General features: G+C 53.1%; 2 protein-coding genes across 3 annotated transcripts; one reads left to right on the forward strand and one right to left on the reverse strand.

The window, feature by feature from the left end:
• The first annotated feature begins 3,197 nt into the window (after positions 1-3,197).
• On the forward strand, positions 3,198-11,460 carry BEST1 (bestrophin 1). Of its 2 annotated transcripts, XM_068555293.1 has the most exons (10): positions 3,198-3,349; positions 4,580-4,674; positions 5,264-5,497; positions 6,109-6,263; positions 6,660-6,737; positions 7,085-7,237; positions 7,456-7,536; positions 7,827-7,978; positions 9,728-10,375; positions 11,442-11,460. In XM_068555293.1, exons 1-10 carry the CDS (start codon positions 3,198-3,200, stop codon positions 11,458-11,460), a joined length of 1,767 nt encoding a protein of 588 aa, XP_068411394.1. The 2 variants fall into 2 exon arrangements, with proteins under 2 accessions (XP_068411394.1, XP_068411393.1); XM_068555292.1 differs by lacking the exon at positions 11,442-11,460 and having other exon boundaries at positions 9,728-10,406.
• A 457-nt stretch (positions 11,461-11,917) lies between these two features.
• FTH1 (ferritin heavy chain 1) lies at positions 11,918-14,613 on the reverse strand. Its single transcript, XM_068555368.1, has 4 exons — positions 14,291-14,613; positions 12,779-12,925; positions 12,340-12,465; positions 11,918-12,243 (listed from the first exon to the last, which is right to left on the reverse strand). Exons 1-4 carry the CDS (start codon positions 14,402-14,404, stop codon positions 12,079-12,081), a joined length of 552 nt encoding a protein of 183 aa, XP_068411469.1. The 5' UTR covers positions 14,405-14,613; the 3' UTR covers positions 11,918-12,078.
• Between the last annotated feature and the right edge of the window lie 1,826 nt (positions 14,614-16,439).

The raw sequence follows: 16,439 nt of genomic DNA on the forward strand, positions 1-16,439 counted from the left end.
CGTGAGCCACAACTACTGAGCCCGCGAGCCTAGAGCCCATGCTCCGCAACAAGAGAAGCCACCGCAATGAGAAGCCTGCGCACCGCAACAAAGAGGAGCCCCCGCTTGCCGCAACTAGAGAAAGCCTGTGCGCTGCAACGAAGACCCAATGCAGCCAAAAAAGTAAAAATAAATAAAATAAATTTTAAAAAACAATAAAAATAAAATATACATATTAATCATCTGGTAAATGGAAAGCTCTCTCTTGAGTGTTGATATGTGCCGGGCGGGGGGAAGAGGGAATACAAGGAAGGGAGAAATTCCCTCACAGCAGCGATCCTCAACCTACACCGTCAACTAGACTCACCTGGGGAACTTGAAAAAACACCAACCACTGGGCCCCACCCAGACCAATTGACTCTGGAGGGTGGGGCAGAGGCACCAGGGGTTTGTAGATGTTCCCCAGGAAGAGTTAACAGGCACGAGAACTCTCTGGTTTGGAGAGTTGACTAAAACGTTTCCTGTCCTTCATTCTCACCCAGCTGCTGAGGTAGGCATTATTCTCCCATTTCACAGATTAGGAGACTGAGGCTCAAGTGAACCTGCCCCTTTCCCCAGTTCAGTTAAGGACAGTGGTGGGAAATATGTCTCCCACCGCACAGGCAGCAGGGATGCAGCAAATACTTCTAAAAGATGGTCCCTGATCTCTGAAGAGACTCCCTTATAACAGTAATGGTGTGATTGTTTGCTGTGATGAGAAAAGTACCCAAGGTTGTTGTCAAATAATTTTTTTTCCAGACGGAGAATTATAAAGGCAGAATACTGTGCACAAAAATTGCCTGCAATCTCAGCACTGTTAACACTGAGGAGTATGGGGTGGGGGTGTGGGGACGGGTAGGAAAGGGAGGAGTGAAGGAGAGAGGGAGGGAGGAGGGAAGGAGCGGATTTATTGTAAGGCTCAAGGTCACATTGTAAATCAGGGCTTCGGAAGTGTGGTTCAGAGACCACTGGCATTATAATCTCCGCAGTGCTTGTTAGAAATGCAGCATCCCTCCGGTCTCAGAATCAGACTCTGGAGAAAGATCCTGAGAAGCTGCATGTTTAACAAACATTCCAGGCTATTCTTACAGCCACTGAAGACCAGGAGCCACTGCTGCTTCAAGCTTTCACTTAATACAAGAGGAGATACATCCTAGACCCCCATCACTTCTAGCGACTTAGGGGAGGGTTCTCACATATGGACTGATGTATTAAAATGTATGAAACCCGCTGCTGAGATATCAACCAGCTGCCCTTGGGGACCTGGGCACATCCTTCCCTATTGCACAGGCTAGCTGGGAGCCAGCAGCAGAAACACTGCTGTGTCATCCCACGCCAGGCCCGACCCCCGCGCAGCAGCCCCCTTGCCCCCCTTCTCCTTCCATAACTATAAACCAACCTCACTGGATCCTGCCAGCCAATCACAGCCCGAATAACCTATGATGTCACCAGCAGCCAATCAGAGCTCCTCACGAGTATATGCTGAATTCTGTCATCAGAATGAGGTGATGGAATTCTAAAGCAACGCCATCCTTTTCACAGAGGAACACTGAGGCACAGAGAGGAGAAGAGGCCCACGCAGGGTCACTTCACCAGGTGGCAGAGCCAGGACTAGAAGCCAGGACTTCTGACTGTGGTCCAATGTTCTTTCGGGTTCCCAAAGTGCTGCCAAAGCCCACAGGGCCTGGGCGGAGGCTCCCCTCTCTGGATGGCTCCTGGCACAGGAGATGAGGTCCAAGGCCCTGGCCCCTCCTCCCCACAGCTCTCCCTGCAAAACCTCAGGGGTCAGAAACAGATCCCTCAATCTCCAGAGTCTAGGGCCCAGAGGAAATGGCAGGGTAGTCAGGGCCCATGGTGGAGGGGGGATTGCACCCCATTTCAGCCCTGGTCTCAGCTCAACGCCCCACACCCCCGGAAGGAATTAGAGGCCGGGCTGTGCTGCCTGCTGCTTATGGGCAGATTACGAGAAGGGGGCCAAGACAAGGATTCGTTTGTGGAGGCCCTGGCTTAGGGAGTCAAGTGACCACTTAGTACACACGTGGGCAGTGCCAACCCCTAAGTGGGCAGGGGCACTGGCCAGAGGACCCCAGAGAGTCCCAACAGTCCTGTGGCCAGACCTTTTGTGGGATCGCCTGACTAGCCTGGAGCCCCAACTGTGAGTAAGGGTTACCCCAGAAGGCTGGGCTGGGACATTGAGGGCCTTTGGGGTGGATAACCTGCACATGTGCACATGATGGATACACACAGGCAGCACACGTGCAGGTGTGCGGGCACCTGTGTGTCTGTGCAAAGGCCCTGAGGTAGGAATGAACTTAGGGAACACCAGGCACAGAGACAGCCAGTGTGGCTGCATCAGAGCAGGTAGGGGGAGGATGGGGTGCCGATCGTTGCTTCAGTAAATTTTTATTGAGCACCACCTATGAGTACACAATAGGAGCTCCATTCCCAGGAGGGAATAGGCAGTAAACAAGCAGGTAGCCTGCAAAATATAATTGAAGTTATAACATGATAAGTGCTATGTAGAAAAATGGAGCAAGGCGAGGGGAAGAGAGGGCCTGTGGTACTAGGATGTTATTTCCAGGTAGCGTGGTTGGGGATATCCTTTCTGAAGAGGTGATCTGAAGTGGGAGTGAGCCATACAGTTAGATTAGGACGAGCGTCCCCCAGGAAGGAGGATCAGCAGGTGGAAAGGCCCTGGGGCCACCGTTCAGTAAACATCTCCACCAGCCAGGCTCTGTTCTGGGCACGGGGGACAGGGTGGTGGCCAAGGCTGACCACACCCCTTACCAGTTCTCACTCCAGGGTGGTTGATGGAGCTTGGGGAGCTACTGAACGTGATGGGCTCATAACACAGGAAGGAGCCCAGCATGTGGACATTTCTGTTGTTGCCTTTGTGGTACAATTTAAGGGCACAGACCTCTCTGTGTCTTCTGTGCCAAGGCTATGGACAGTCCCTGAGCTCACTTTCCTGGCTTCTTGGAGGTCACCTCACCGCCCCCCTCCCAGTGTCCGGATGGGAGAGCTGAGGCCCAGAGCAGGGAAGGGTCCTGGATAAGGTCACTCGTGAGTCCTGGAAAGATTCTGAAGAGGTCCCTGCTCCTTCCCGGCCCCCCCATCAGTATCCCTGTCTGTCTGTTCACCAGCACCCAAGCCCACCTGCTGCAGCTCAGTGCCTGGCCATGACCGTCACCTACTCAAGCCAAGTGGCTAATGCCCGTTTAGGCTCCTTCTCCCGCCTGCTGCTGTGCTGGCGAGGCAGCATCTACAAGCTGCTCTATGGCGAGTTCCTCATTTTCCTAATCTGCTACTACATCATCCGCTTCATTTACAGGTACAGGGGGACAAGCCAGGGCTTGGAGCTCCTGGGTGCCTCCCAGCCATCTAGGGGGCCAATGCACAGAGACCCATAAGGCTGAGCTGGGCTTGTGGTCAAACCGTGGGGCCTGAGGTCTGGGGGCTGGGGAGGAGAGAAAAGGAGGCAGCCTTGGGGGGCAACTCTGTGCAGGTCGGAGCATCTCAAACACCCTTTCTTCAAACCGAGGGAGGGGCCTTGGAACCCAGGCCTTATCTAGTCCCACTCAGTCAGCCTGTTTCCCTGAATCCCACATAGTCTCACAGGCCCATATCATACTTTTTTTTTCCCAATAAAAATGTTTATTTAAACAGTAAAAGACAGCTAAAACCACAGAATATATGATAGCATTTTTAATGGAAAAAGCATTAATGATGGCAATGCATTGAAAAATATCAAATACATAAAACTCTTGAGTTCATAATGACAATATTAATAACAAAGCACGTTCATTTTCTTTGGTTGTTACTAGGGTATCGATATACTTTAAAAAAATTAAGACTTTATTTTTTAGAGCAGTTTTAGGTTCGTAGCTTAACTGGGCAGAAGGTACAGAGAGTTCCTATATACCCCACCCCTCCTGCCCCACCCACTCAGGCCTCCCCCACTATCAACATCCCACCCCAGTGTGGGACATTTGTGATGACAGATGAACCCACACACACGGACACATCATTGTCACCCAAAGTCCATAGTTCCCATTAGGATTCACTCTTGGTGTTGTACATTCTATGGGTTTGGACAAATGTATAATGACTTGTATCCACCATTACAGTGTGGTACAGAACAATTTCATTGCTCTGTGCTCTGCCGGTTCATCCCTCCCTACCAGATATTTGTTTTTAAAGACCAAACACTCCTTATTTCAACATGCTTTCAAACAACTGTCTTTTGGATCCTTTGAAAAGGTCAGCGGTGCCTAAAACTGACCCCTTCAGCAGGACCTGCCTTCCTCCACCTCATAGAAAACCTCCTGAGGGTTTCTCCTCCAGGCATGGAGCAGAGGCCCCATTGGGGTTTCGGGGCTGCGGGAGAAAGAGGGGGACCTGGCTCAGGCCAGAGGAGGGGCCCCAGGCAGGCCAGTGAAAGGGATAGGGAGGAGGTGAGGCTGCCACTCTCCTACCCCGGGCCTGGCTGGACCTGGGACCGGTCTCAGCGATCTCCTCCCAGCGTCTACACATCTTTCCCCCCGCCCCTCGTCTCCCCCAGGATGGCCCTCACGGACGATCAGCAGGTGATTTTTGAGAAGCTGACTCTGCATTGCGACAGCTACATCCAGCTCATCCCCATTTCCTTCGTGCTGGGTGAGCTCCCCCTTCCGCGTGTTGGGGTCCCAGTGGCTGCTCCAGGCTCCAGGCAGGCAGATCGTGAAGAGCTAGCTGGGGAAGGCCAGTGGCATGTCAGTGCCTCTCGGTGGTTCAGGGAAACAGGGAGCCTGCAGCCAGAGGGACTGAAGTTAGACATTAGGAAGGCTGTCCTGCTGTTAGCACTCAAGACCCCACTTTCTTTTTTAAAATTTATTTTATTATTATTATTTTAAACATCTTTATTGAAGCATAACTGCTTTACATTGCTGTGTTAGTTTCTGCTAAGACCCCACTTTCTGAGGGCAGCGCCGACATTACAGTAGTCTCTGGAGCCTTGCGCAGGAGGGGAGGTACCTCGCGGATTTCGGGGAAAGCAAGCGGGGCCAGAGAGAGAACTCAAGTCTCTCGCGCCTTCATGCGAGTCTCTGATGGTCTCCCCTTCCCAAGCGCCCTCCAGGAGGGCTGGTGCTGGGCCCGGCCCCATTAGAAAGATAGAGAAACCGAGGCGTCGCCCTCGCTGGGCTCTGGCCGCAGCGTGGGCCTTCGCCCCTCGCGCCCCCGCCCCCCTCCCGCCCCTCCTGCCCAGGCTTCTACGTGACACTGGTCGTGACCCGCTGGTGGAACCAATATGAGAACCTGCCATGGCCCGACCGCCTCATGAACCTGGTGTCGTGCTTCGTCGAGGGCAAGGATGAGCAGGGCCGGCTGCTGCGGCGCACGCTCATGCGCTACGCCAACCTGGGCAACGTGCTCATCCTGCGTAGCGTCAGTGCTGCGGTCTACAAACGCTTTCCCAGTCCCCAACACCTGGTGAAAGCAGGTGGGCGGGGCCGGGCGGAGCAGTGGGCGGAGCCAGAGGCTGACAAGGGCGGGGCCGGAGCTGCAGATGGGTGGAGTCAGAGGCCCCAGGGCTGAGGATTGGGTGGGACCAGGAGCGGGGTGGGGTCGAGACCTGGGATTGGGGGTGGGGGGGGAACTGAATTGGGCGGGGCGAAGTCAGGGGTCTGAAGGTGCGGAGAGGCCAGGAACAGACTCTTGGAAGATAGGGCTTTGAGATAGGGCTAAGGACTCTTGAGGGATGAGGGAAGAGTGAGGGTTGAGGGCCAGAGTGGGGCTTTGGGAACTGGGAACTGCCCTTCCCCTTCCTGTTCTCCGGTTTCCAGTCTGTATGTCAGCAGTCTCACTCTCTGGCCTTGCCTGACCTGATCCTGGTTAATAAGACAGATCCCTCTCACGTGCTCAGCCCAGAGCAGCACATAGTAGACACACAGTGATAATTTGTTGAAAGAAAGAGGATGGCAAGGGAGCTCTGAGGTCCCTGTGGGCTCAGCAGGGACTTGGTTTGAACTCTGGGTCCCACCCAGCAGGGCCTGGCCAGCCACCCCTTCTGCAGGTTCCCCTACCCACTGTCTTCTCCACTCTACCCCGCAGGCTTTATGACCCCCTCGGAACACAAGCACTTACAAAAACTGAGCTTGCCACACAACTCATTCTGGATGCCCTGGGTGTGGTTTGCCAACCTGTCAACGAAGGCCTGGATTGGAGGTCGAATCCGGGACCCTGTCCTGCTCCAGAGCCTGCTCAACGTGAGCCCGCTACACACATGCGGCTGCTGCAGAGCCGGGAGGGTCATGCCCCACGTGGAACAGGTTTCCTACAAAGAGAAAGTTTGAGCCTCTGCGGGTCTTCCCAGAGCCTGCCTTGGGACTGTAGGATCTTTTCCAACAGGATTCCATAGGCCAAGGTGGCCCCTTTCCAATTTCCCCTCCCCTCCCCTCTCTAAAGTGAACCTCTGAGATCCTGGTACCTTTTTGATAGTTGAGGAGGCTGAGGCACAGAGAGGTTAAGTGAGCTGTCCATGACCACACAGCCAGGGCTGGACCATGAGCACGAGACCCTGGTGTCTGGGGAAGAGCTGGGGGGGTGAGCCTGGGAGAGCAGGTGATGGTCAAAGGCCCAACCTTCCCTCCTGCCCCCCCTAGGAAATGAACACCTTGCGTACTCAGTGTGGACAGCTGTATGCCTACGACTGGATCAGTATCCCACTGGTGTACACTCAGGTGAGGACTAGGCTGGTGAAGCTGCCCGTTTGGGAAACTGAGGAGGACCCGGGAAGCAGCCTATGATGGGAAGGGCTCACTGAGAGGCTGAAGAAGAGGCTCACCCTGGGAGTCAGGTCTGGACTTGGCAGGTTGTCTCTAGTGCCAAGTTCAAAGAGTCCAGTTTCCTGCCTGGTCCAGGTGGTAGAGGCAGTGTGATCATCCCCATTTTAAAGAGGAGACCACAGAGACCCAAAGTCACACAAGTGTGCAAGTCAGAGCAAGACCTGTCCTCCCAGCCTAGGGAGCTTCCTGATCCCACGGTCCCCACCCAGCCCATTTCTGCCGACACCCCCTTTCCCTCCCAGGTGGTGACCGTGGCGGTATACAGCTTCTTCCTGGCTTGCCTGATTGGGCGGCAGTTTCTGAACCCAGCCAAGGCCTACCCCGGCCACGAGATGGACCTCGTTGTACCCCTCTTCACATTCCTGCAGTTCTTCTTCTATGCTGGCTGGCTGAAGGTGAGCCTCCCGGGACAAGGCCAGCTGTGGCCCAGGGAGTCACGGCCAGTTAGGAGAGGAGGGTCCCTACATAGTGGCTTTGGAGACAGTGGTCAGGCAGGAAGGGCATCACTGAGGGGGGTGGAGAGGTGGACATGGCAGGAGCCAAGGTTTAAGGGTGGGAGCAAGGCTGCAAGGGGTCCCGCCTGGGGGTTTCCAGAGCCTCACCTACCCCCAAGGTGGCAGAGCAGCTCATCAACCCGTTCGGAGAGGACGATGATGACTTTGAGACCAACTGGATTGTCGACAGGAGTTTGCAGGTATGAGGGGAGGAGGAGATCCTGTCCCATGGCCCCTCCCCAAACTGGACCCGAGAAGGGGGCCCCACAGTTCCATAGGGAGGCCTCACAGTGAATTGCCCCCCAACCGTTTACTCACAGGATTCTCAGCCTAACTTTTGAAGCTACAGGCTGCATCAGTCTCTCCATTTCACAGGAAGGGAAACTGAGGCCCAGAGAGAGAAGTGACCTCTCCGAGTCACCTGGCAAATTCATGGTCCTGCTTGGGCTGACCTTTCTGTTGGACTTCTCCCTCTGTCCCCGACGACCAGGTGTCCCTGTTGGCTGTAGATGAGATGCACCAGGACCTGCCGCCGATGGAGCGAGATATGTACTGGAACGAGCCAGAACCGCAACCCCCCTACACAGCCGCTTCTGCCCAGTCTCGTCGGCCCTCCTTTTTCGGCTCCACCTTCAACATCAGGTGGGAAGTGCCAGGGAACCACTTTGGTGGGTAGAAAACCCCAAGTGCAAGGGCCTGCCTAAGAACTTAGAATAGCATTAGTTAATGCATATTGGGTGCCTATTAAGTGCTGGGCGTTGTACTAAGCTCTTTACATATATTAGCTAGTTCCCACCCACCCCCCCTCCGCCCCGCTCCAATAACCTTGGTTTGTTATCTCCAATTTTCAGATGATTAAGTCCAGGTTCAGAGAGGTTAAGTCAGTTGCCCAACCCAAGGTCACATAGCTAGGAAGCAGCACAGGTGGGCCAGGTATGTCTGGTTCCAACTCCACACCCTTAACCCTTACCTTGTGCTGTGTAAGGACTCTTAAAGCTATAAGGGCTCTTAGGTAGTCTCCAATCTAAGCCCCACCCCCTTGTCCAGAGTTGGAAACTGAGGCTTAGAGAGAGAAGGGACTTACTCAAGGGCAGTAAGTGATCAGTGATGCAGCTGGGATGTCAGGGCCTGGTTCCTGACTCTGGTTCTGAACTATGTTTTCTGATAAGCCAGGGTGTTGGGATGGGGAGTGGGAGTGGGGTTCCCTGGGCAAGGGAGCAAGCAAGAGGCTGGGTCATCACAGGTACCTTCTGAGTAGACTTCTTGCTACAGAGTACGGGCCTCAGGTCAGCCTACAGCAGCCGCATTTTCCCCCACATGGGTCCTCTTTCTCTGATTTGGTCAGAATCCCTTTTGAGCTGGCCACAGCGGGCTGGAGGGGCGCCCCCGACAGCTCCCTCTCCCTAGGATGACAGGGTGGAGAGGACTTTCGAGAGTGTTTGCTGCATCTCAGGGTCTATCCCATCAAGGTTTTCTTCCACAGTATTAAAAGCGCTGTTCTCTTTTTAAGAACCGAATATCCTATTAAGCTGTAATTAGAATTAGCTAGAGTCTCTAGTTGGTGTGAGGAAGGTTTGGATAAGTGATCAAATGATCAAGGATGGAGGCTTGCTTAGGTCAGAAACATTGCTGGAGGCCGCCTCTGAGTTTTCCATGGTTTGTAGCCCAGCTGCTGGGGAAGGAGGATAACAGAGAATAATAACACACAGACCTTGCCTCCAAGAAACACACGATTTAGTGAGGGAGTTCAAACCCAGGGCCCAGACTCTGGATACAAGGTACAAAGTACTGGATGCCTGGGCAAGGGACAGAGTATAGAACAGAGATCACCTTGGGCTGCCTGAGAGGTGGCCTCCAGCTGGACCTGGAGCTGGGCCTTGAAGCATGGGGAGAATTTGGACATGGGCAAAGGTGGCCTCATTCAGGGGTGGGTAGGCTTTCTCTTGCAGAGTAGACGTTTTAGGCTCCCAGGAAGCCAGACTTCTCTCCGGGGGGGTACTGCTCCCCAGTGGGAACCACAAATCCCTGGCTTACTCAGAGTCACTCCTGGGCCTCACGTGACCATACCTGGGGAAGAGTAGTTCAGATTGCCTGGAGTGAGGGGTTTTAAAGGGAAAATGCGGGTGCTGAAGAGGAAGCCCTTAAATACCAGGCTAGGCAGTTTGGATGTTAACATGGGCAAGAGGGAGCCACAGAGGTGAGCTCGGCCAGGAGGGATTAACTGAGAGGTCCAGGATGGATCTGCAGAGAGGTGAGTCAAAGGCGAGGTGAGGAAGACTGTGTGTCCTGGGCCTTGGGCCAGAGGGAGAGAGAAGAGAGGGTAAGGGAGAAGTCAAGTCAGGCTTCAGGCCATTGGCCGCCCGCTAACCCGAGTGTCCTGTTTCTTTGCAGTCTGGATAAGGAGGATATGGAGTTTCAGCCAGATCTGGAGGAGGAGGAGGAGGAGGAGAGGGCTCACCCTGGCATCACCGGCCGTTTCCTAGGGCTGCAATCCCATGACCGCCAGCCCCCCAGGACAAACTCAAAGACCAAACTACTGTGGCCGAAGAAAGAAGTCCTTTCTCGTGAGGGCCAGCCCAGGAACCCCGGGGGAGCCGGACAGGACACCAGTGATCCGGAAGACAGCAAGGCCTGGAAAGGGGGGGAAGCCTTCCAGTCTGCTGTGCTGTACGGGAGGTCAGGCTACCACAGTGCCCCCCAGACACCCCTCAGCCACACCCCTGTGGTCTTCCCACCTGGACAGTCAGCACCCTCAAGTCTTTGCAAAGTCGCAGGCATAGATGACACTGTCAAAGACCAAAGCCTTCAGCCTGCAACTCCCAGGTCCAAAAAGAGTTTTGAATTGCTCCCAGAGAGCGCTGGGGCCTCAACGGAGCACCCGGAAATGAGTCACATGAGAAGGAAAACTGTTGAGTTTAACCTAACAGACATGTCAGAGGCCCCTGAACATCTCAGAGAACCGCATTTGGGACAGTCGACAAGCAACATACACACTATACTCAAAGATCGGGGCGATCCCTATTGGGCCTTGGAAAACAGGTGTGTCCTCTACCCAAACCAGGGTCACTGAACCCCCCAGCCCACCAGGGGTGGTCCCCACCAGCTTCCCTTGCTCTGAAGCCCACCCTACTTCCAGTTTTCCTATGGTCCTATGGCTGCCAGGGCATGCCCAGCACTGGCTTGGGGCACGCACCTGGCCGCCACAGCAGGGGCTCTAGGGAAGTGTTGGCCACTTTTGCTTATTTCACCCAAGAGCTTGACTCACCAAGACTTCTCTGGGCCCCAGGTACAGGAAGATGAAGTTGCACCGACAAGAATAACGCCAAAGGGCCACTAGGCCAGGCTTAGATGGGCAGACGTTACCAGTGGGCCCAGCTCACTTTAAGCAGGGGTGGCAGACACAGAAACACAGGCAGAACTCGGGGCTCTAGACTGTAGCCCAAGAACTCAACTTAACTGCCCAGGCTTAGCTGGGAGGTCGCATATGAGCACTCTCCCATAACCAATGGTGGTCCTGAAGCACTCCTGGAAAGGGTGCCACACTCCTGGGAACTGGCAGATGATAAGGTGGGGGCAATCGAGGTTCCTTGGGGTATCTTACTGCTTTGGGGACCTCACCAAAAGACTTCTGAACTTAAATGAGCTCTTCATGCATCTTTGAGGTCAACCTAAAGCTGTCACAGTACCACCAGATGTTTGCCTTTATTCCAGATTTTGACACTCACCCCATTAGATCCACCCCCCCACTCCCCCCCACCCCCCAATCACGATGTGAAAGGGGAAGTGTAACTTCTCATTTCTAATGATTCTCGAGCAGTTATTCTGAGGTCAGAATACCCAGCTTTGTATTGAAAACTGAAAAGGCCTACCACCTGTCATACTTCTAAGGGCTAGACTGAAACTTTCACAAATCACTGTGGCTGGTTTAGGAAACGATGTTAATGTAGTTGATTAGCAAGGACCCAGATGGCTCCACAGTCTTCTAACACTACTCACTGGTTAATATTCAAGATGTCTCAACCTTTTCCCTCCTACTGCAGCTATTTTCCTATTGAAATGAAAGTATCTTTCCATACTCATGTAAACTTTCTCAAATTCTCACTAGGGACGAAGCACATTCCTAGCCTGTTTCCCAAGGGGGATGCTTCACCGGCCTGGTCCCACCTGCGTGTACACCAGCAGGACACTGATCCAGTCATAGCCATACAGCTGTCCACACTGAAGAATATGTCCCTACGACAGCCTGAATTAAATGGTTACCTTAATGGAGAACAAGAATCAGTAGCTTCAAGTCTACTTTAAGCCTTAAAATGCTTTTTGTACATATAAAATTGAGAAAGCCAGACCTGCTGGAAACATATGTAACACCTAATTCATAATCAGGAATCCTTAAGTCCTGTCTGAATTCAAAACACCCAAGCCTTGGTATCTTTCCCAAACTAAAGAATTTAATAAGTAAATACAAATCCTCCTAAGCATTTCACTTTGATTAGTGTGACTAAACCATGGTGGCACTTACAAATTTAATAAAGATGGCATAGATACATTTCTAGCCCATCCCAAGAACTCAAAGACAACAAGCTGGGTACCAAATTACTTTATTTGAAGGAATGATACTAAGGAAAGGACTTGTAGATGTTTTGGTACAACTTACAGAAAAGGTCAAGGTAACCCAAACATGCATGCACTGCCTTGGTGACCAGGGAAGTCACTCCTGTGGCTACGGGAAGCCAGCCTAAGGCTTAGCTTTCATTATCACTATTTCCCAGGGTGTGCTTGTCAAAGAGATAATGTGCCATGCCAGATTCGGGGGCCCCCATCGTGCGCAAGTTGGTTACGTGGTCACCCAATTCTTTAATGGATTTCACCTGCTCATTCAGGTAATGAGTCTCAATGAAGTCACACAACTAGAAAAGAGAACAAGGAAAAAAGTTATCGGGAAGCTTCCCCAACCCGTAAGGCAAATGATTTCCTCCATTTACTCCCAGGTTGCCAATACTCACATGGGGGTCACTTTTCTCAGTGGCCAATTTGTGCAGTTCCAGTAGTGACTGATTCACACTTTTTTCCAAGTGTAGCGCACATTCCATTGCATTCAGCCCATTCTCCCAGTCGTCACGGTCTGGTTTCTGAATGAGAGGAGGTTAAGTCAGTGCATCTGCAACCTCTACCACTTAAACCACAAATCAGCAAGCATCTAATGTGCAACAACCGCGCTTGGCAAAAGTAACAGCCAAGTTCCCCCAACAACCGTTTCCAACTTAATATCCTTGCCCATTACCGTCTGCCAACTTTAGCTTACGCGGTAGGCCCGAAAAAGCGCAAAAGACAAAAGCCCCGTGTATCCTCATCTGATAAAAGCAACTGCTGGGCTCAGTGATTTCTGACGTCAGAGGACTGCTAGACAGATGAGGCACGACGACCCTAGGATCTTCCATTCACCTTGATATCCTGCAGGAAGATTCGGCCACCCCGCTGGTTCTGCAGCTTCATCAGTTTCTCGGCATGTTCCCTCTCCTCGTGAGATTGGTGAAGAAAGTATCTGGCAAAGTTCTTCAATGCCACATCATCGCGGTCAAAATAGTACGACTGAAAGCGGTACATGAACATGTTAGGGATTCCCAAAGGAAGGCAGTCTGCTAGCCTCGCCTTCCTTCTCAAAGCCCAGCAAGAAAGGGTCTGAGCATAGGAAGACTGGAGCAGGGTGTGTTCCTGGATTGAACACAACAGTAATTAGTTTTTACTCTGAAACACAAAAATGAAACTTGGTCCTTGAAACTGAAAGTTTGCTACAAGAAACCGTTAGAGTATCATGGGAATTGCCTCCACCACGGAACATCTTAAGCCTCTGTGTAAATGCAGAGTAAAGTTCTTACAGCCCCTGTCAAATTTGGTTGAAGAGATGTTGGAGTATTTACCCTGCACTGTTAGTGCCTTCTCCCCCTCCTTCCTGAGTAATCCATGTTAAAACATAAGCTGCCAGCTTACAACAGGCTGATGGATTTATAAAATTAACCCACTAGGCAACGTAACAGTTGTGGACAATGCCAACATATGTAAATATGTTACCAGTAGAAAACAAAAATTTGAGTCCCTTTTACACCCTTGCTGTATTCAGTTGTTTCTGAAATGGAATGACAATCATAGAAATCCAGGCGTATTCCAAACCCATCCGGAACACGTCTATTCTTGGATGATGTACAAAACGTAGTAAGACAATTCTAACTAAAGCTCCTACCACACCGCGTAAAACCAGGATTTTGGAAAACTGATTCCACCGATTACTGCATGGAAAAGTTTCAGGCCCCGTAACTGTTGGTGGACTGTATCCAAGAACTAAAGGTTCAATTATGCCACAACCCTTAGACACAAAAAAGATAAAGAATACGAGTGGCAGACAACTCGGTGTCGGCTGAAAGGGAGATTTCTAGAGATATGCTTCAATTCAAGCGGGACTTAAGAGATAAGCAGAGCAAAGAGGTGGAGGCGGCGGTTCGGCCCACGAGATAAACCACTTCGCACCAGCCCCCATAGTTGGACACCATTACCCAGCAGGCTCCGCCAGACTCAGGGGGATGGGAGCCGGACCTCCTCAGCACCGCCCCCCCATCACGTGATCGGATGCAGAAGGGATGGAAATGCGAAAATCCACCTTCCTAACTACAGGATCGTACTGGTGGCAAGTGTGCAACCCTGGAAGAAAACTCAGGTCTCTTTAAATAAACTGGTGTGCGCAGAGGCGGCCCTGGCCCACGAGGGAGCACTCCCAGGGGACAACTGCTCAGAATTTCTGCGCAGGAGTTCTGGAAGACCCCGAGCAGCCTCCATTTTCCAGAAGGGCGCACGGAGGCGGGAGGCGGGAGGCGGGAGGCGGGAGGGTTCTCCCCGTAGCCACACCCCCGCCCTGCCGCCAGCGAGGCCGCGCCCGTCCCCCGTGGGCCCGCCCGCGCTCACCATGGACAGGTAGACGTAGGAGGCGTAGAGCTCCAGATTGATCTGGCGATTGATGGCGGCCTCCGAGTCCTGGTGGTAGTTCTGGCGCACCTGCGAAGGGGACGCGGTCGTCATGGCGGGCGGCTGAGGTGAGGCGGTGGCTGCGCGGCGCTGTAACGGCGGCGGGGACCTTGGGGCGGTCGGAGGGCGTTGTCAGGTGGTTGCGAGGGCTGGCTCAGAGCAGCCTGCCGGAGCGGGGGACGAGCGCCGGGTTCCGTCCAAGCACTGTTGAAGCAGGAAACCGCGGCAACTCTCCGCGAGGACTGTGGCGCAGGTGACTATTGCCCGGCTCTTATAGCGGGAATGGGCGTCAAGCCCGCCGCGGCCAATCACGCCGCCCGCCCGCCGAGCTGAGCCCCGCCCCTTCCGGTGGGCGCGCGGCCCCGCCCCGCTGGGGGGGTGGAGAAGGAGGGGTAGGGGTGGGGGTGGAGAAGGAGAAGGAGGGGTAGGGGTGGGGGTGGAGAAGGAGGGGTAGGGGTGGGGGTGGAGAAGGAGGGGTAGGGGTGGGGGTGCGGGGTTTGGGGGGGCCTGTAAGCTGCAGCTTGTTCCGTGGAGCGTGGCGCTCGTTTCGTGGGGTTGGAGAGAAAGCCTGAGCGGGGGCAGGAAGCCCAGCTCGGAGCCCTGACCCCGGTGGCGTCCTGGGTGTTGAAACCGACAGGAAACTGCCCCTGGCCCCGGGGGCGTCAGGGCGATTCCGAGGTCCCAGAAGGCATCCTGAGACTCCTGGCCAGGGGCACGTTAAAAATCAGAGCAGTAGAGCCGCAGTTGCCACACCCCGAGGTGATTACTTCGTGATGCAAATAGGGAACCTGGAGGGTGAACGTGGGCCCGAGGAGGCCGAGTGAGTCAGAGGTCGGGCTGGGAAAGGGCTCAATTTCTCTTCCTCAAAGCTTAGAAAGGGACCGAATGCAGGCGGGGTGGGGCCCACGGCCCGTCGCGGGTCGGCCCCTCTTCCGGCTCCGGCGACCCGGTCCGTCTTTTGCTGAAAACAAACATGGCTCCTCGTGCATTTGATACAACAAAGGCTGGGCGGACCGTGTTTCCCGAGAGACTGCGGAGACCGCCTTCCCGAGGGAACCGTGGGGATGAGGCATTGAATTCTGAGGAAATCGCCGGTAGCTTAAAGCTCGGAGACCAGGGTTTAGAAAATAAAGAAGCCGCTTGGGTCTGGAAAGGATGCCGCGAGGCCATTTTGAAAAGGCCTCTTTTATTGGCCCCAGTCCCAGGAGCCTCGGGCTGAGCAGGCCCTACAGGAAGCCACCCCCAGGTTGTCCTTGGAGAGAAGCTAATGGCGCTGAACGAATGTGCGCGACAGATGCCTGGGACACTGGGGAGGGGGGGACACGGGGGCACTGCGTGTGGCTTGCAGTAGTGTCCCCAGCACTGAATGGGTGTGAATTCGTGGATGGCAGAACTGGACAGAGCCAGGCCGAGCGCCTGCGCCCTAGTCTGCTCTCCTCAGGGTCACTATTCTTAGCCAGGTTCTTCAACACATGGGTGGGAGACCTACCCAAGTACCTTTTCAGGATGTTCACAAACATGCAACTGGAAGCTGGACTTCCAAACCTTTAAAAAACATTTTTTTAAAATTTCAATTAAAAAAAGAATGAAAAAGAATGTATGTCTCTATAACTGAATCACTTTGCTGTACAGCAGAAATTAACATTGTAAATCAACTATATTTCAATTTAAAAAACTTTAAAAAAGGAACTTTACTAAAATATTAAGTTGCTGATGGAATTATGGCAGTTTCTCTCGCATCTGTTATTCATTTCAAAATGAACATGTGTTACTTTAAGGAAAAAAATTTTTAATGGGGCTAGAGCTACATATGATAAAGTAAGCAGAAGGATGGTGGGAGAATACAGACAAGGGGTGCCTTACCCAGTCTGGGATAGGAAGTCAGGGAAAGCTTCCCTAACAAAGTGACAATTGAGGGGGACTTCCTGGTGGTCCAGTGGTAAAGAATCCATCTTCCAATGCAGGGGATGTGGGTTCCATCCCTGGTCAGGGAACTAAGATCCCACATGCAGGGCAACTAAGCCCGCGTGCCACAACTATTGAGCTCACATGCCACAAACTACAGAGCACACTCTTTCTGGAGCCCGCG

Source organism: Eschrichtius robustus, chromosome 11 (assembly GCF_028021215.1).
Source record: "Eschrichtius robustus isolate mEscRob2 chromosome 11, mEscRob2.pri, whole genome shotgun sequence".
Lineage (NCBI taxonomy): Eukaryota > Metazoa > Chordata > Mammalia > Artiodactyla > Eschrichtiidae > Eschrichtius > Eschrichtius robustus.